The sequence below is a fragment of the Staurois parvus genome, unplaced genomic scaffold, assembly GCF_062004578.1.
Source record: "Staurois parvus isolate SC_StPar_1 unplaced genomic scaffold, SC_StPar_1.0 ptg000867l, whole genome shotgun sequence".
In the NCBI taxonomy this organism is placed as follows: Eukaryota; Metazoa; Chordata; class Amphibia; order Anura; family Ranidae; genus Staurois; species Staurois parvus.
This window is the reverse complement of record NW_028318663.1, coordinates 617349-637500: the sequence shown is the minus strand read 5'-3', so window position 1 is coordinate 637500 and position 20152 is coordinate 617349. Positions and strand designations below refer to the sequence as shown.

Genomic DNA, 20152 nt, shown 5'->3' with positions numbered 1-20152 from the left:
GAGTCAATCTGATGCAGACAGTTGATGTAAGGAGGCACACTGATGGGGACAATCCAAGTAAGGGGGGCACTCCAATGGGGACACTGCTGTAAGGGGGTGTTCAGATGGGGACACCGATGTAAGGGGGCACTCTGATTGGGATACCTGATGTAAGGAGGCACTCTGATCGGAACTCGCTGATGGGGACCCTGATATAAGGGGCACTCTGATGGGGACACTGATGTAAGGGGGTGTTCTGATGGGGACACCGATGTAACAGGGCACTCTGATTGGGATACCTGATGTAAGGAGGCACTCTGATCGGAACACACTGATGGAGACCCTGATATAAGGGGGTACTCTGATGGGGACACTGATGCAAGGGGGTGTTCTGATGGGGACACCGATGTAAGGGGGCACTCTGATTGGGATACCTGATGTAAGGAGGCACTCTGATCGAAACTCGCTGATGGGAAGCCTGATATAAGGGGCACTCTGATGGGGACACTGATGTAAGGGGGTGTTCTGATGGGGACACAAATGTAACGGGGCACTCTGATCAGAACACACTGATGAGGACCCTGATATAAGAGGGTACTCTGATGGGAATCTGAAGTAAAGGTGTACTCTGATGAGGACTCCTGATATAAATGGTGACTCTGATAGGTACATCTGATATAAGGGGGCACAGGCTCTGTTTAATCATCCTAATCTGATGACAGCCTAATACATATTAGTGTTTCCCGGGTCCTGACACTGTATGACATCCTGTCAGTGACTCTCACAGTGTTGTCATTATGCCCCTTGACTTTTGTACTGCACCCCCAGTTCAGAGAGGCTAGATCCGGCCCTGCTCGGCATGCATTTTTTTTTTAAATGGGACATGAAATGTGGGCCACAGTGTAGACACTGAGGATGTCCACCCAAAGACTCCTATGTGGATTAAAAAAAAGTGTCAGGAAGGGAAAGAGTGGAGAGGCTGTACAGAGTCTTACTGACTTCACTAACAGGCAACTGTATTTATAGGAGTTCCAATAACGGCCACGTATGGCCAACCAAATAATATTGGAAAAGTCTGAGCAACCTACATCAAACTGATGACGGAACTTCATGACAGGTCTTCATTCATTTTAGGTCTGTCTCTGGGTGAGCACTTTTTTTTTACTTTTGATTTGTAATCCTCTCTTTCCTCCAGGTCTCCAGTCATAATGTCCAGCTCTGTTTCTCTCAAAGAGCTTCTAAACTTAGCAATAGGTTCCCCTGAACTCGGAGCTGTGAACTTCAACGCCCTCCACTCTCTGCTCCATGGTCTCCTGGATCACCTACAACTTGGGGATGTACGAAGAAAACTGTCCCCGGAGGAGAGGGAGTTCATGCAGCCTGGGTCAGTTCAAGTGGAGGACGCCGGCAGACCGTCTACTCTCTTCCACCAGCTACAGGACAAAGTATCCAAGATGGAGGCCAGACTTCTACAGCTAGACTCTCTGCCCAGCTCTACCAGCCTTCTGCAAGGTAGCCAGTCACAGAACAAGCCCGTGGAGGAGATGTGGCAACTCATGCAGCTCAAGAAGCGGATGGAGGTCAACGAAAATGGAGTGAATAAGGTCAGATGTTTCCAAACTTGGTTGATATTTTTGAAGCCCGATGCCAGAAGAATGTCAAAAAAGGTGGAAAGGATTAGCCCACCTGGCAAATTTCAAAGAGAATGTCTTCCTTTGTCCAGTTAAGGAAGAAATCTGGGAAAAAAATGTATTTTCCCATGCAGTGGGGCTGTGCCCGCACTGCATGGGTCAAATGCTCATTTTTGTCCAGGGGATCGTAAAGCTGAGATAAACTTGCCTAATCCGTCAATCCCCCAAGTGCAAGGCCGGTCCTTGACGGTCCTGCCCCCTGCATGCTAGTGGCTCTATGAATGGACTGTTCCTGACGTCATCACACCCATAGACCGGCTCAGGACATGAGGATTGCAGGAACAGTCCACCGCTGGACATGGGGGAGCACGGTTTTCCAGAGGATCGGAGGATGGGGTTAGTATAGCTTTTCCATGAGCTCATAGACAAAACGAGCAGTTAACCCTTGCAGTGCTGGCACAGCCCCACTGCATGGGAAAATAAAAAATGTAACTGGAGTACTTCTTTAAGGTAAAGTGACAGGTTCTCTTAGAAGTTCACTTTCCCAACCACTACACACACCTTCCCCATTCTCCTCCACTGCTCCATTCTGGTCTGAATCCTTGGAAATACTTGGTACTTCTGGAACCTTGGTGACTATCTACCCTTCCTCCCAGGTCTCAGTCGGCATTCAAATTTATTCTATTAGAATTTCTATTTTATTCTATTGTTTTTTTCTATTCTTTTCTATTCTATTTTATTCTATACTTTTATTTTCTATTCTATTATGTTCTATTTTACTGCATTCTTTTCTATTCTATTCTGTTTTATTTTATTCTTGTCTTTTTGAAATTCGAATTTCAGAAGGTGGCTATATTCTATTTTATTCTACTCTATTGTATTTGTTTCTATTTTATTCTTTTCTATTCTAATCTTTTCTTTTCTGTTTCTTTTGTTTTCTATTCTATTCCCTTATTTTCTATTCTATTTCATTCTATTCTTTTCTATTCTATTCCTTTATGTTCTGTTTTATTTGATTCTATTCTTTTATTTTCTACTCTATTCTTTTCTATTCTGTTCTAGTCTATTCTATTCTAGCCTGTTCTATTCTATTTGATTCTTTTCTGTTTTGTTCTCTTCTATTCTTTTCAAAATTAGAATTTTGAAAGACGGCTATATTCTTTCTATTTTATTCTGTTCAAATCTATTAATTTTTTTCTATTCTATTCTTTTATTTTCTATTCTATTCAGATTTATTCTATTCTATTCTTTTCGAAGTTTGAATTTCAGAAGATGACTATATTTTAACACTAATACACGCAGTCTTTGAAGGAAATTGGCAATATTCAGCAATATGTTTATATTTCAAATTTTTTTTCGAATTTGATTTAGTTTTCAAATTTGTTTAGAATTTCGGACAAAATTTAGTTTCGTTGTTTCAGGTTTGTTTAATTTCATCGCTATTGTAATTAAAAAATTTGGATACATCTGAATTTCCAAATAACAAAAAATGTGTCAGAATTTTGATTCAGAACAAAACTAACCGCGCATATTTAGATGTCAATGGCGGTGATGGATCAATATCACATCACTGGAGGAGGGCACTGTTGGAGGTAAGTCTGCCATAGTGTGCAATTAGGGCTAGAGCTCTGAGGGCCCATTTTTACATAAGGTCCACTTAAATAACTATGGTGTTTATGTGCTCTATTTTGTATGACAGGTTCTCTTTAAATCCAGGCTATAATGACTTTGAAAGAAATATGGAAGTGTTCTGAAGGGTCTTTTTACAGAGGTATGGAACAGCTCCTAATCGTCTGATTATGAACTTCTGTATCCTTTTTATCTCCCTAGGCCATGAGTGCCTTCCAGGAACTTCTCAGCACCTTCAACGGTCTCCAGCAAGCCAACAACGTGATGCAAGAAAGATTGGCCTCCCTCAATGACCTGGTTACTAAGGTAGGTTCTGGGTAGCAATACAGTCACTGAGCATCATTGGAAAGGAAGAAAGGAAGATGTGCTGTCCTTAGTAGCCAATAAGAGGTTTCCTTTCATTTTTCCAGTACTGCATGGGAAAATAAGACTCTTACTGGAAGCAATGGGAAAGTTCTTCTTTTAGTCATTTGGGATAAATAAAGAACCATCGAACACAAATGCTCCTGCTCTTGGGGCTAGGCTAGGACCACATCATGATTGTTCTGCAATATGTATTTATTTCAGGTACTTATATAGCGCCATCAATTTACACAGCACTTTACATATATATTGTACATTCCCATCAGTCCCTAACCCTCAAGGGGTGTACAATCTAAGGTCCCTAACTCACATTCATACATACACATACTAGGGACAATTTAGACAGGAACCATTCACCTACCAGCATGTCTTTGGAGTGTGGGAGGAAACCAGGGTACCTGGAAGAAACCCACGCAGGCACAGGGAGAACATGCAAACTCCAGGCAGGTGATGCCGTGGTTTAGGTTTGTACCAACGACCCGAGTACTGCCAGGCGGAAGTGCTAACCATTTAGCCACTGTGCTGCCACAATATGCACACCTTGCTGCCCTCAAAAGACCGGGGATATCCAAATATACTGAATGGGGAAAGAACAAACAGAGGGTGCACCGGCCTAGTGAATTACCATACAAAATGTTTAATACGAGGTAAAATTTTCAAATATACTGTATGTCTTTAAAAATACATTTAATCTACATTTTTGGAATGCATTTACAAATATATGTTAAAATTACTTTTTTATATGTAAAAAAAAATCTGAAGAATATATTTAAAAAAATATATATTTAAAAAAAGATTTTTAATATATTTTGTAATATATAAAAAATGCATTTCAACGTGCAGTATATATATAGAGCTGAGCAAACTGTTGGCGCTATATAAATCCTGTATAATTTTATATATATATAAATATATATATATATATAAATATATATATTTTGAAATATATTGAATACTACCAAAATTGTAGTATTTCAAATATATGTCAATATATTTGGGAAGAATATTTTTAAAATATATTTAAAATATATTTTTCTTCCATGTTGGAGTGGTGGTTGAATGCACAGCAGTCTGATGAAGCTTTCTTGATTAAGCCAGGGGTGCATTGCAAAGAAATGAGATGCAGTACTGCTTATCAACCAGCAGATGGTGAAGGCTGATCTTTACAGCTTGTATACCTGGGAAGGTTTTAGTTGCACACTAGCCCTTGTCTATTACTATAGTTGTGTCTGTGTTCCAAAGATGTGTTTCTTCAAAGTTCTGATAATGATTTTCATTGCCTGAATTTGTCTTACAGATAAACGTTCGGGAGGTGGAGAAGAGACTGCAAGACCTGGAGGGGCAGACGCACAACATTCCACTGCTAATGGAAAAGACGGTAAGACTTTCCAAGACCGGCCTCCACCACTTAGTTTTGTACTCACTCCAAAATGTAATTCATGTTTTCTCACATAGTATGTTAGTCTGACTTTATATCTGGCTATTGTAGTTTCCTGCACAACAGGATACAGCCTGGAAAAGAAAGGTAATACTTCCATTTACAGTAGACAGGGGGCTGACCAATAGGAAGAGAGAGAACAAAGGTTTGACCTCATCACTATCCAGTCAAAGGTTGGGGCGGTCCTTGACCAAACTGTATTGTTTGGAATTTAGTAGAAAAAAGGGGGGTCAGATCCTGTCTGACAAGCATGTCTTATTTAGAAAACTTATTGAGCAACACTAGTAGTTTGCTTTCACTTCCACTTTAACCTCCCGGCCTCTAAAACGTAGAGCAGAACTCCAGTGAAATCTTTTTATTTTCCCATGCAGTGGGTCTGTTCCCACACTGAATGGGTTAAATGCTCATTTTGTCTAGCGGCTCAGGGATAAGCTGTACTTACCTTGTCCTCTGTTCCTCTGGAAAACCGTGCTCCCCCACGTCCAGCGGTGGACTTTTCCTGACGTCCTCACGTCCAGAGTCGGTCTATGGGCTTGATGACGTCAGGAACAGCCCATTCACAAGACCGCTAGCATGCAAGGGGGGGAGCAGGAGCAGCAGGGACCACTCTCTTTCGCTCAGTGGATTATTTAAGTATGCCTTCACTTTCAGAGCCCCTAGACAAAAACAAGCATGTTACCCATGCAGTGCAGGCACAGCCTCACTATATGGGAAAATACATTTTTTTCCCGATTTCTTCTTTAAAGTGGTTGTAAACCTCAGACATGAAAATGAAGAAAGCATATATTATTATTATACAGGATTTATATGGCGCCAACAGTTTGCTCAGCGCTTTACAATATAACGGGAGACAATACAGCAACAATACAGTTCAATACAAGAGGGATAGGATCCTTGGAGCTTACAATCTAGGTATAGAGAACGAAGTGTCATTTCTGTCTGCTGATTTGTTCTTCTGCTATCAGCTATGCTACAAGTTACTTCTGACCAGTTTTCCTGACACCAAGAGAAAAATGGTGACAGGGGAGGGGCTCCAGCCCTCAGCCCTGTTCCTGTGAGCTGTGTGAAGGTGGGTGTGTCCCTTCCCTCCAATCAGCTCTCAGAGCTTTCTTTACGAGACTCTGCAGAGTATAATTGCAGCTCTCTTCCCCCTTTTTTCTGAACTCTCAGACAAGCTTTATAAATTCACTGGGTGTATGTAAGAGCTTACAGCCACTTTAAAGCTGAACTACAGGTATGATATTTTTTGAATACTCACATTGGTCCTCACGCACACTGGGCGTTTTAAAAATGCCAGTAGCATTAGCTGTATAAAGTTTTTCTGCGTTTTATGGCATGAGCGTTTAGCTGTACTTTGCCTCTTTGGCGTTTTTTGGCACAAAAAAAATTTTGCATAGAAAAAATATGCTCAAAAACACTGGTTTGCCACAGTTTTACAGCTAAAATAACCCCTCTCTAAACCCACCAGTCCTGGGGTTTTTCAAGCCAGAAAATGTCCCTGCCAGAAAAACGCTGATTACAGTCTATGTGTGCATTGACATGCTGGGGGGTTTACTGGCTGTAGAAAAAAATGCCAGAAGCCCAAAACAGCCGCTGTAAGAATGAATGCCTGTCTTATGCCTGATGAGCCACTGGGGAAGCTGACAATCACTGCAGTAGTTGCGCTACTACAGTGTTCTTTGTGATTCTCTAGATCCTGTGCTGAGCAGCTTCCATTCTGCACACTGACAACAGGGGGTCACTCGTGCCTCATACATATACATATACATATTTATTTATTTTAATTACAAGGTATTCTCTGAATGGACGAGGTGGAGACTAGAGATGCCACCTTGTCCAATCAGAGAAGCCTTGTATTAACTGAAAAAATTCTGTAAAAGGCAACCCCTTATGGTCAGTGTGCAGAGGGGAAGCCACTTGACACAGGCCCTGGAAGATGGTCCGATGTAAGTATGCAATACGCATCATACCCGGAGTTCAGCTTTAACACACCATAGCTAAGCCTAACAATAAGTTAACCTCTAATCCACTTATAGTACCCTATTCTGCTCTGATTATTATTATTATTATTATTATTATACAGGATTTATGGTGCCAACAGTTTGCTCAGCTCTTTACAATATAACGGGAGACAATACAGCAACAATACAGTTCAATACAAGAGGGTTAGGAGGGCCCTGATCCTTGGAGCTTACAATCTAAGAGGGAGGGGCTAGTGGTACGAAAGGTAATAACTGTGGGGGATGGACTGGTAGGACAGATAGATAAATGCCATTGCTAGCTGAAGGCAGGATTGGATTCCCTGAAGAGAGAGAGTTTCAGAGATCACCTAAAAGTGAGCAGAGTAGGCGATAGTCTGATAAACTGGGGTAGAGAGTTCCAGAGGATGGGGGAAGCTCTGGAGAAGTCCTGGAGAGCTAGAGAGCAGGAGGTCGTACGGGGAGCGGAGAGGACGGTTTGGGTGATATTTGGAGACAAGATTGGTGATGTAATTTGGGGCGGAGTTATAAATGGCTTTATATGTTATTGTTAATGTTTTGAATTTTATCCATTGGGCAATGGGAGGCCAGTGGAGGGATTGGAAGAGAGGGATGGAGGACACTGAGTGGAGGCCAGTAGAGGGATTGGCAGAGAGGTGTGGAGGACACTGATTGGAGGTCAGTGGAGGGATTGGCAGAGAGGGGTGGAGGACACTGAGTGGAGGCCAGTGGAGGGATTGGCAGAGAGGGGTGGAGGACACTGAATGGGAAGCCAGTGGAGGGATTGGCAGAGAGGGATGGAGGACACTGAGTGGAGGTCAGTGGAAGGATTGGCAGAGAGGGGTGGAGGACAGTGAGTGGAGGTCAGTGGAGGGATTGGCAGAGAGGGGTGGAGGACACTGAATGGGGGCCAGTGGAGAAATTGGCAGAGAGGGATGGAGGACACTGAGTGAAGGCCAGTGGAGGGATTGGCAGAGAGGGATGGAGGACACTGAGTGGAGGCCAGTGGAGGGATTGGCAGAGAGGGATGGAGGACACTGAGTGAAGGCCAGTGGAGGGATTGGCAGAGAGGGATGGAGGACACTGAGTGAAGGCCAGTGGAGGGATTGGCAGAGAGGGGTGGAGGACACTGAGTGGAGGCCAGTGGAGGGATTGGTAGAGAGGGGTGGAGGACACTGAATGGGAGGACAGTGGAGGGATTGGCAGAGAGGGATGGAGGACACTGATTGGAGGTCAGTGGAGGGATTGGCAGAGAGGGATGGAGGTACTGAGTGGAGGCCAGAGAGGGATGAAGGACACTGAGTGGATGCCAGTGGAGGGATTGTCAGAGAGGGGTGGCAGATACGAGGGGTGGAGGATACTGAGTGGAGGTCAGTGGAGGGATTGGCAGAGAGGGGTGGCAGATACAGAACGGTTAGTAAGGTGGATGAGTCTGGCAGCAGCATTCATGATAGACTGAAGAGGGGATAGCCTGCGGTGAGGTCGGCCAATGAGGAGGGAGTTACAATAGTCAAGGCGAGATATAACCAGGGAGGGAATAAGTTGCTTAGTGGTTTCTGAGGTTAGGAATGGGTGTATCTTGGAGATGTTGGGGAGGTTGGAGATGTTGCGGAGGTTGGAGATGTTGCAGAGGTTGGAGATGTTGCTGAGGTTGGAGATGTTGCGGAGGTTGGAGATGTTGAGGAGGTTGGAGATGTTGCGGAGGTTGGAGATGTTGAGGAGGTTGGAGATGTTGCGGAGGTTGGAGATGTTGAGTAGGTTGGAGATGTTGCGGAGGTTGGAGATGTTGCGGAGGTTGGAGATGTTGCGGAGGTTGGAGATGTTGAGGAGGTTGGAGATGTTGCGGAGGTGAATTTACCAAAACCATAAAATGCCCAAATCCCAGTTCCAGTAATACTGACATGGGCCTGACTGATCCTTGTAAAGTATGACTTTTTGTGACAGGTCCACTTTATCATGTCTACCATTGCTTGTAGGAGGGTCTGCAGAAGAGATTGCACTCTTACCCCGACGCGGCAGAGCTGGTGACCTGGCCATCGCTACATGATGCACTGACTGACAAAGTGAGTGTAGAGTATATGAGGGTATGTACTGTGGAGGTGTTGGGTATATACCGTATATAATGATCAAACCCAGAATTACACTTCTTGCTGGTAGAAGCACTCAGATGATGACCTCCAGCATGTTCCTCGTGTGTCTATCTCATGTGACAACCGTTTCTGCTCACAACAGAGTTCAGACTGGGCTCTCAGCAATGACACAAAGCAGAGGAACGTGAAGAAGGTTCTGAACGGTTTGGGGACCCTCAGCAGCAGACACGAGGGGCTGCAGAATCGAGTTCAGAGTATCGAGGAAGAGCTGAAACGGCTGGACCTGGAGATAGGTGAGTGACATCTGATGCACTGGTAAATAACTTCAATTGAGCTCAGCTTGCTTGATTTTTTTGTGCCTCAAATGCCTTTGCAAACCCAGATGTTACCTAGTAAAAGTAGCAGTGACATCAGCACTGTGCTGTACAGAACCTGTGCAGAGAGCAGAGCTGTGGGAGGGGCTCAGCAGTCTCCACCCTCTACAGGCTGCCTGCAGGAAACTACAGGGGGGATGGAGACATGACCAGTCACCCAGCACAAGGAGAGAAGGCGGCAGTTGACGGTCTTTTTTACAGGAAGTCTCACACTGGATTACTGCACAAGTCTGAAAGAAATACACAAAGCACATCAAGATTCAAAGAGGATACACGTGACTCTTGTATTCAGACAATATTTGCTTATCCTGGAGTTCAGCTGTTAAAAAAAATGGTGAGGTGCTTGTATTGCAGAATTTTATACAGCTCTCAAAAAAATTAAAGGAAGACTTTTTAATCCGAGTCTGGCATCAAGCCGCTGAAACTCCAGGATATTGATCTGGTCAGGTAAGTAGCACAGGGGGCTGTTAATAAGTTTCAGCTGCTTTGGTGTTAATGACATTAACAACAGCTGCACTAGATGGGCAACAATGAGACAACCCCCAAAACAGGAAGGGTTTTACAGGTGGAGGCCACTGACATGTTTTCCCTACTCATCTTTTCTGACTGTTTTTCACTAGTTTTGCATTTGGCTAGGGTCAGTGTCACTACTGGTAGCATGAGGCCATACCTGGACCCTACAGAGGTTGCACAGGCAGTCCAACTTCTCGAGAATGGCAAATCAATACATGCCATTGCCAGAAGGTGTGCTGTGGCTCCCAGCACAGTCTCAAGAGCATGGAGGAGATTCCAGGAGACAGTCAGTTACTCTAGGAGATCTGGACAGGGCTGTAGAAAGTCCTTAACCCATCAGCAGGACCGGTATCTGCTCCTTTGTGCAAGGAGGAACAGGATGAGCACTGCCACAGCCCTACAAAATGACCTCCAGCAGACCACTGGTGTGAATGTCTCTGACCAAACAATCAGAAACAGACTTCATGAGGGTGGCCTGAGGGCCCGACGTCCTCTAGTCGGCCCTATGCTCACTGCCCGGCACCATAGAGCTCGGTTGGCATTTGACATTGAACCCCAGAATTGGCAGGTCCACCACTGGCGCCCTGTGCTTTTCACAGATGAGAGCAGGTTCACCCTGAGCACATGTGACAGACGTGAAAGGGTCTGGAGAAGCCGTGGAGAATGTTATGCTGCCTGTAACATGGTGCAACATGACCGTTTTGGTGGTGGGTCAGTGATGGTCTGAGAAGGCATATCCATGGAGGGACGCACAGACCTCTACAGGCTAGACAATGGCACCCTCACTGCCATTAGGTATTGGGATGAAATCCTTGGACCCATTGTCAGACCCTACACTGGTGCAGGGGGTCCTGGGTTCCTCCTGGTGCAGTGGGTCCTGGGTTCCTCCTGGTGCAGTGGGTCCTGGACTCCTCCTGGTGCAGTGGGTGCTGGGTTCTTCCTGGTGCACGACAATGCCCGGCCTCATGTGGGGAGAGTATGCAGGCAGTTCCTGGAGGATGAAGGAATTGATACCATTGAATGGCCCCCACGTTCACCTGACCTAAATCCAATAGAACACCTCTGGGATGTCATGTTTCGGTCCATCCGACACCTCAGACTGTCCAGGAGCTCAGTAATGCCCTGGTCCAGAGCTGGGAGGAAATCCCCCAGGACAACAGCCGTCATTTCATTAGGAGCCTCCCCCGATGTTGTCAGGCATGCATACAAGCACATGGGGGCCATACAAACTACTGAGGACCATTCTGAGTTGCTGCAATGACATTTCAGCAGAATGGACTCGCCTGCTGCATCATTTTTTCACTTTGATTTTCGTGGTGTCATTTTCATTTCCGTCAAAAGATGGGGCGTCCTTACGTTCCTGACACATTACCCAGTCCATGTCAGTATAGAGATCCATTTCCCCATTGAGATCTGATGTGTTTTCAATGTCTTCCTTTCATGTTTTTGAGCCGTGTATGTTGCTAGTTCCTTGGCTGTCCTGCCTAATCTGTGGCTTTGTTACTTACGGAATAAATGCCCCAGAAAACGTAAGCAGCTAGTGGGAGCAGAATACTGAGACCTTTGTCCTTGCTTCAGGTTACTAACTCTCTATGACACAGGTCAAACACAAGGTCCGAGGGCTGAATCTGGCCCCCCAGTGGTCTGTGGCCCTCAGACCGCTCCTGCAGCTGTGGCACCCCCCTTGTCTCCACCTTGTTTCAGCAGTCAGCAGAAGAGAGGAGGACAGAACTCCTCTGCCAGATTCTGCGTTTCTCCATGCAACTGCAGAGAGGCTCATCTCTGCAACCCCCCACTACCAGTCTCAGCAGGCAGCAGCATAGAGGAGAACAGAACTCCTCCTACAGATCCTGCACCACTCTGTGAGGCTGCAGCACCCTCTTGTATCCATCTCCTCTGGTCTCAGAAATCAGCAGACTCCTGTAGCCCTCCTCTGGTCCTCCTCCAGACCCTTCACTTCATAGACAGTGAGCCCTGGAGGGGCAGAGCAAAGAGCCAGAGACTGACAGTTACCAGCTCTCTGCTCACTGATAACCGGGAACTGAGCAATCAGCGGTGTTTGATCACTCAGTTCTCAGTCTTAGAGGTCTTTTTTATATTCCCAAACTTCTCTTCTAAGACAGCTAAAAAAGATATGTATAAAGATTTTTTTCAAGGGTCGGGGCTGCTCCAATAAGAAGGGGAAGTAAGCAGGGGGATCCCGAGCTCGGAGTTGTTGTTTTTTGTACCAGACATGGAGTAGCAGCGTCATTCTCCCCTTTAACCTCATTCAGCCCTAATTGCAGAAGCTGTGGTTGGCATTGCCGCAGTCAGCATCTGTAGACGTGTACTGCTTTGTCTGGATGGTCCCGGCCCATTCACAGCCAAGTAAGTCGACATGACACTCTTGGCAGCCAAGTCTGGTTACTAAGCTCCACATGTACACACAGACTTTGTCCCTAGCCGTGTGTTATCTATGGAGGTGTGCATGAGCCGGGACAGGTGAACACAATGACTTTGTTGCTATTTACAATGTTCATCCCAGGTACCTAGACAGCCATAGCCAGGCACTACCCTGAGTAAAACTGGCCATACACTAGCAGAATTCGTTCATTCCGTTTTCTAATCATAAGTCCCCATATGGAAGAAAAATATATTTGAAATATATTTTAAAAATATTCTTCCCAAATATATTGCCATATATTTGAAATATTACAATTTTGGCCATATTTAATATATTTCAAAATATATTTCAATAAATAAATATATATATATATATATATATATATAAAATAAATTATTGCTTTTATAGCCTTTATGGGTGTAAAAGCAATCAGTGTAAAAAAAAAAAATCTTCATAACCCCCCACAAGTAGTACAGTGTCACTATACATATGTATAAAAAAAAAAAAAAAACATAAATAATAAAATAAAAAATATATAAAATTAAAAAAAAAAAAAAGTCACTGGGGATGTTAATGACTAGAGATGAGCGAATCGAACATGACGAAGTGGAATTCGTTCCGAAGATTTGGAAAATTCTATTCGCGACGAATCCGAAGATTAGCAAACTTCGGATGCACGAATCGAATTTTCCCAAAAATGGCGGCGACATGTGTGGCGACGGAGAAAATGGACAGAGAAGATGGGGCGGGGATCTCTGGGAAGGCGCGCAGACAAGGCGCGCTGACCCATAATGCATTCATGACATGTGATCGCATTAGCCAATCAGCAGCCAGCCAGCACTGTGTAATGGTGGAGCTATAAATCGCGGCCATCTTAGAATTCTCCATTAGCCTCCGGTCATTCAAGAGAGACAGACCTGTGTGTATTAAGGGACAGAGTTAGGGCCACAGAGACTTTAGGGCCACAGAATCGTTACTCAGGGACACAGAATCGTTACTCAGGGACACAGAATCGTTACTCAGGGACACAGAATCGTTACTCAGGGACACAGAATCGTTACTTAAGGGCCACAGCTATCAAAGAATCGAAAATTTAAAGTGACATACACCCTTTTTTTTTTTTGGTGGCTGTCGTGCACAGTTGGTGCTGCAGTTTGCCCATTGTGCAAAATAAACTGACTTTCTGCTTCACAACCACTATTGTACGTTCAAAGAGTTAAATCCATTTACACGCCGGCTGGCGGTAATATTTTTTGGGTGATTAGTGCATTCCAGTGACACAAACGTACAGTTTCCAGCCAACGGCAAGCTGCAATTGACCGATTGTGTACAATAAACTGACTTTCTGCTTCACAACCACTATTGTACGTTCAAAGAGTTAGATCCATTTACACGCCGGGTGGCGGTAATATTTTTTGGGTGATTAGTGCATTCCAGTGACATAAACGTACAGTTTCCAGCCAACGGCAAGCTGCAATTGACCGATTGTGCTAAATAAACTGACTTTCTGCTTCACACCCACTATTGTACGTTCAAAGAGTTAAATCCATATACACGCCGGGTGGCGGTAATATTTTTTGGGTGATTAGTGCATTCCAGTGACATAAACGTACAGTTTCCAGCCAACGGCAAGCTGCAATTGACCGATTGTGCTAAATAAACTGACTTTCTGCTTCACAACCACTATTGTACGTTCAAAGAGTTAGATCCATTTACACGCCGGGTGGCGGTAATATTTTTTGGGTGATTAGTGCATTCCAGTGACATAAACGTACAGTTTCCAGCCAACGGCAATCTGCAATTGACCGATTGTGCTAAATAAACTGACTTTCTGCTTCACAACCACTATTGTACGTTCAAAGAGTTAAATCCATTTACACGCCGGCTGGCGGTAATATTTTTTGGGTGATTAGTGCATTCCAGTGACACAAACGTACAGTTTCCAGCCAACGGCAAGCTGCAATTGACCGATTGTGTACAATAAACTGACTTTCTGCTTCACAACCACTATTGTACGTTCAAAGAGTTAGATCCATTTACACGCCGGGTGGCGGTAATATTTTTTGGGTGATTAGTGCATTCCAGTGACATAAACGTACAGTTTCCAGCCAACGGCAAGCTGCAATTGACCGATTGTGCTAAATAAACTGACTTTCTGCTTCACAACCACTATTGTACGTTCAAAGAGTTAAATCCATATACACGCCGGGTGGCGGTAATATTTTTTGGGTGATTAGTGCATTCCAGTGACATAAACGTACAGTTTCCAGCCAACGGCAAGCTGCAATTGACCGATTGTGCTAAATAAACTGACTTTCTGCTTCACAACCACTATTGTACGTTCAAAGAGTTAGATCCATTTACACGCCGGGTGGCGGTAATATTTTTTGGGTGATTAGTGCATTCCAGTGACATAAACGTACAGTTTCCAGCCAACGGCAAGCTGCAATTGACCGATTGTGCTAAATAAACTGACTTTCTGCTTCACAACCACTATTGTACGTTCAAAGAGTTAAATCCATATACACGCCGGGTGGCGGTAATATTTTTTGGGTGATTAGTGCATTCCAGTGACATAAACGTACAGTTTCCAGCCAACGGCAAGCTGCAATTGACCGATTGTGCTAAATAAACTGACTTTCTGCTTCACAACCACTATTGTACGTTCAAAGAGTTAGATCCATTTACACGCCGGGTGGCGGTAATATTTTTTGGGTGATTAGTGCATTCCAGTGACATAAACGTACAGTTTCCAGCCAACGGCAATCTGCAATTGACCGATTGTGCTAAATAAACTGACTTTCTGCTTCACAACCACTATTGTACGTTCAAAGAGTTAAATCCATTTACACGCCGGCTGGCGGTAATATTTTTTGGGTGATTAGTGCATTCCAGTGACACAAACGTACAGTTTCCAGCCAACGGCAAGCTGCAATTGACCGATTCTGTACAATAAACTGACTTTCTGCTTCACAACCACTATTGTACGTTCAAAGAGTTAGATCCATTTACACGCCGGGTGGCGGTAATATTTTTTGGGTGATTAGTGCATTCCAGTGACATAAACGTACAGTTTCCAGCCAACGGCAAGCTGCAATTGACCGATTGTGCTAAATAAACTGACTTTCTGCTTCACAACCACTATTGTACGTTCAAAGAGTTAAATCCATATACACGCCGGGTGGCGGTAATATTTTTTGGGTGATTAGTGCATTCCAGTGACATAAACGTACAGTTTCCAGCCAACGGCAAGCTGCAATTGACCGATTGTGCTAAATAAACTGACTTTCTGCTTCACAACCACTATTGTACGTTCAAAGAGTTAGATCCATTTACACGCCGGGTGGCGGTAATATTTTTTGGGTGATTAGTGCATTCCAGTGACATAAACGTACAGTTTCCAGCCAACGGCAATCTGCAATTGACCGATTGTGCTAAATAAACTGACTTTCTGCTTCACAACCACTATTGTACGTTCAAAGAGTTAAATCCATTTACACGCCGGCTGGCGGTAATATTTTTTGGGTGATTAGTGCATTCCAGTGACACAAACGTACAGTTTCCAGCCAACGGCAAGCTGCAATTGACCGATTGTGTACAATAAACTGACTTTCTGCTTCACAACCACTATTGTACGTTCAAAGAGTTAAATCCATTTACACGCCGGCTGGCGGTAATATTTTTTGGGTGATTAGTGCATTCCAGTGACCTAAACGTACAGTTTCCAGCCAACGGCAAGCTGCAATTGACCGATTGTGCTAAATAAACTGACTTTCTGCTTCACAACCACTATTGTACGTTCAAAGAGTTAAATCCATTTACACGCCGGCTGGCGGTAATATTTTTTGGGTGATTAGTGCATTCCAGTGACAGAAACGTACAGTTTCCAGCCAACGGCAAGCTGCAATTGACCGATTGTGTACAATAAACTGACTTTCTGCTTCACAACCACTATTGTACATTCAAAGAGTTAGATCCATTTACACGCCGGCTGGCGGTAATATTTTTTGGGTGATCAGTGCATTCCAGTGACATAAACGTACAGTTCCCAGCCAACGGCAAGCTGCAATTGACCGATTGTGCTAAATAAACTGACTTTCTGCTTCACAACCACTATTGTACGTTCAAAGAGTTAAATCCATTTACACGCCGGCTGGCGGTAATATTTTTTGGGTGATTAGTGCATTCCAGTGACAGAAACGTACAGTTTCCAGCCAACGGCAAGCTGCAATTGACCGATTGTGCTAAATAAACTGACTTTCTGCTTTACAACCACTATTGTACGTTCAAAGAGTTAAATCCATTTACATGCCGGGTGGCGGTAATATTTTTTGGGTGATTAGTGCATTCCAGTGACATAAACGTACAGTTTCCAGCCAACGGCAAGCTGCAATTGACCGATTGTGCTAAATAAACTGACTTTCTGCTTCACAACCACTATTGTACGTTCAAAGAGTTAAATCCATTTACACGCCGGCTGGCGGTAATATTTTTTGGGTGATTAGTGCATTCCAGTGACAGAAACGTACAGTTTCCAGCCAACGGCAAGCTGCAATTGACCGATTGTGCTAAATAAACTGACTTTCTGCTTCACAACCACTATTGTACATTCAAAGAGTTAGATCCATTTACACGCCGGGTGGCGGTAATATTTTTTGGGTGATTAGTGCATTCCAGTGACATAAACGTACAGTTTCCAGCCAACGGCAATCTGCAATTGACCGATTGTGCTAAATAAACTGACTTTCTGCTTCACAACCACTATTGTACGTTCAAAGAGTTAAATCCATTTACACGCCGGCTGGCGGTAATATTTTTTGGGTGATTAGTGCATTCCAGTGACACAAACGTACAGTTTCCAGCCAACGGCAATCTGCAATTGACCGATTGTGTACAATAAACTGACTTTCTGCTTCACAACCACTATTGTACGTTCGAAGAGTTAAATCCATTTACACGCCGGCTGGCGGTAATATTTTTTGGGTGATTAGTGCATTCCAGTGACCTAAACGTACAGTTTCCAGCCAACGGCAAGCTGCAATTGACCGATTGTGCTAAATAAACTGACTTTCTGCTTCACAACCACTATTGTACGTTCAAAGAGTTAAATCCATTTACACGCCGGCTGGCGGTAATATTTTTTGGGTGATTAGTGCATTCCAGTGACACAAACGTACAGTTTCCAGCCAACGGCAAGCTGCAATTGACCGATTGTGTACAATAAACTGACTTTCTGCTTCACAACCACTATTGTACGTTCAAAGAGTTAGATCCATTTACACGCCGGGTGGCGGTAATATTTTTTGGGTGATTAGTGCATTCCAGTGACATAAACGTACAGTTTCCAGCCAACGGCAAGCTGCAATTGACCGATTGTGCTAAATAAACTGACTTTCTGCTTCACAACCACTATTGTACGTTCAAAGAGTTAGATCCATTTACACGCCGGGTGGCGGTAATATTTTTTGGGTGATTAGTGCATTCCAGTGACATAAACGTACAGTTTCCAGCCAACGGCAATCTGCAATTGACCGATTGTGCTAAATAAACTGACTTTCTGCTTCACAACCACTATTGTACGTTCAAAGAGTTAAATCCATTTACACGCCGGCTGGCGGTAATATTTTTTGGGTGATTAGTGCATTCCATTGACACAAACGTACAGTTTCCAGCCAACGGCAAGCTGCAATTGACCGATTGTGTACAATAAACTGACTTTCTGCTTCACAACCACTATTGTACGTTCAAAGAGTTAAATCCATTTACACGCCGGCTGGCGGTAATATTTTTTGGGTGATTAGTGCATTCCAGTGACCTAAACGTACAGTTTCCAGCCAACGGCAAGCTGCAATTGACCGATTGTGCTAAATAAACTGACTTTCTGCTTCACAACCACTATTGTACGTTCAAAGAGTTAAATCCATTTACACGCCAGGTGGCGGTAATATTTTTTGGGTGATTAGTGCATTCCAGTGACAGAAACGTACAGTTTCCAGCCAACGGCAAGCTGCAATTGACCGATTGTGTACAATAAACTGACTTTCTGCTTCACAACCACTATTGTACATTCAAAGAGTTAGATCCATTTACACGCCGGCTGGCGGTAATATTTTTTGGGTGATTAGTGCATTCCAGTGACATAAACGTACAGTTCCCAGCCAACGGCAAGCTGCAATTGACCGATTGTGCTAAATAAACTGACTTTCTGCTTTACAACCACTATTGTACGTTCAAAGAGTTAAATCCATTTACACGCCGGGTGGCGGTAATATTTTTTGGGTGATTAGTGCATTCCAGTGACATAAACGTACAGTTTCCAGCCAACGGCAAGCTGCAATTGACCGATTGTGCTAAATAAACTGACTTTCTGCTTCACAACCACTATTGTACGTTCAAAGAGTTAGATCCATTTACACGCCGGGTGGCGGTAATATTTTTTGGGTGATTAGTGCATTCCAGTGACATAAACGTACAGTTTCCAGCCAACGGCAATCTGCAATTGACCGATTGTGCTAAATAAACTGACTTTCTGCTTCACAACCACTATTGTACGTTCAAAGAGTTAAATCCATTTACACGCCGGCTGGCGGTAATATTTTTTGGGTGATTAGTGCATTCCAGTGACCTAAACGTACAGTTTCCAGCCAACGGCAAGCTGCAATTGACCGATTGTGCTAAATAAACTGACTTTCTGCTTCACAACCACTATTGTACGTTCAAAGAGTTAAATCCATTTACACGCCGGCTGGCGGTAATATTTTTTGGGTGATTAGTGCATTCCAGTGACAGAAACGTACAGTTTCCAGCCAACGGCAAGCTGCAATTGACCGATTGTGTACAATAAACTGACTTTCTGCTTCACAACCACTATTGTACATTCAAAGAGTTAGATCCATTTACACGCCGGCTGGCGGTAATATTTTTTGGGTGATCAGTGCATTCCAGTGACATAAACGTACAGTTCCCAGCCAACGGCAAGCTGCAATTGACCGATTGTGCTAAATAAACTGACTTTCTGCTTCACAACCACTATTGTACGTTCAAAGAGTTAAATCCATTTACACGCCGGCTGGCGGTAATATTTTTTGGGTGATTAGTGCATTCCAGTGACAGAAACGTACAGTTTCCAGCCAACGGCAAGCTGCAATTGACCGATTGTGCTAAATAAACTGACTTTCTGCTTTACAACCACTATTGTACGTTCAAAGAGTTAAATCCATTTACATGCCGGGTGGCGGTAATATTTTTTGGGTGATTAGTGCATTCCAGTGACATAAACGTACAGTTTCCAGCCAACGGCAAGCTGCAATTGACCGATTGTGCTAAATAAACTGACTTTCTGCTTCACAACCACTATTGTACGTTCAAAGAGTTAAATCCATTTACACGCCGGCTGGCGGTAATATTTTTTTGGTGATTAGTGCATTCCAGTGACAGAAACGTACAGTTTCCAGCCAACGGCAAGCTGCAATTGACCGATTGTGCTAAATAAACTGACTTTCTGCTTCACAACCACTATTGTACATTCAAAGAGTTAAATCCATTTACACGCCGGCTGGCGGTAATATTTTTTGGGTGATTAGTGCATTCCAGTGACACAAACGTACAGTTTCCAGCCAACGGCAAGCTGCAATTGACCGATTGTGTACAATAAACTGACTTTCTGCTTCACAACCACTATTGTACGTTCAAAGAGTTAGATCCATTTACACGCCGGGTGGCGGTAATATTTTTTGGGTGATTAGTGCATTCCAGTGACATAAACGTACAGTT

At 43.9% G+C, this 20152-nt stretch overlaps 1 protein-coding gene across 1 annotated transcript in view; it reads left to right on the top strand.

The window, feature by feature from the left end:
• The window catches only part of CUNH16orf96 (chromosome unknown C16orf96 homolog), a 60682-nt gene that overhangs the window by 1927 nt on the left and 38603 nt on the right, over positions 1-20152 (top strand). The window contains exons 2-6 of the mRNA XM_089655758.1: positions 1175-1583; positions 3441-3545; positions 4900-4980; positions 8996-9082; positions 9252-9402. Of these exons, the coding sequence (XP_089511884.1) occupies positions 1188-1583; positions 3441-3545; positions 4900-4980; positions 8996-9082; positions 9252-9402 (820 nt within the window). The 5' untranslated portion in view covers positions 1175-1187. The remainder of the gene's footprint in view (positions 1-1174; positions 1584-3440; positions 3546-4899; positions 4981-8995; positions 9083-9251; positions 9403-20152) is intronic.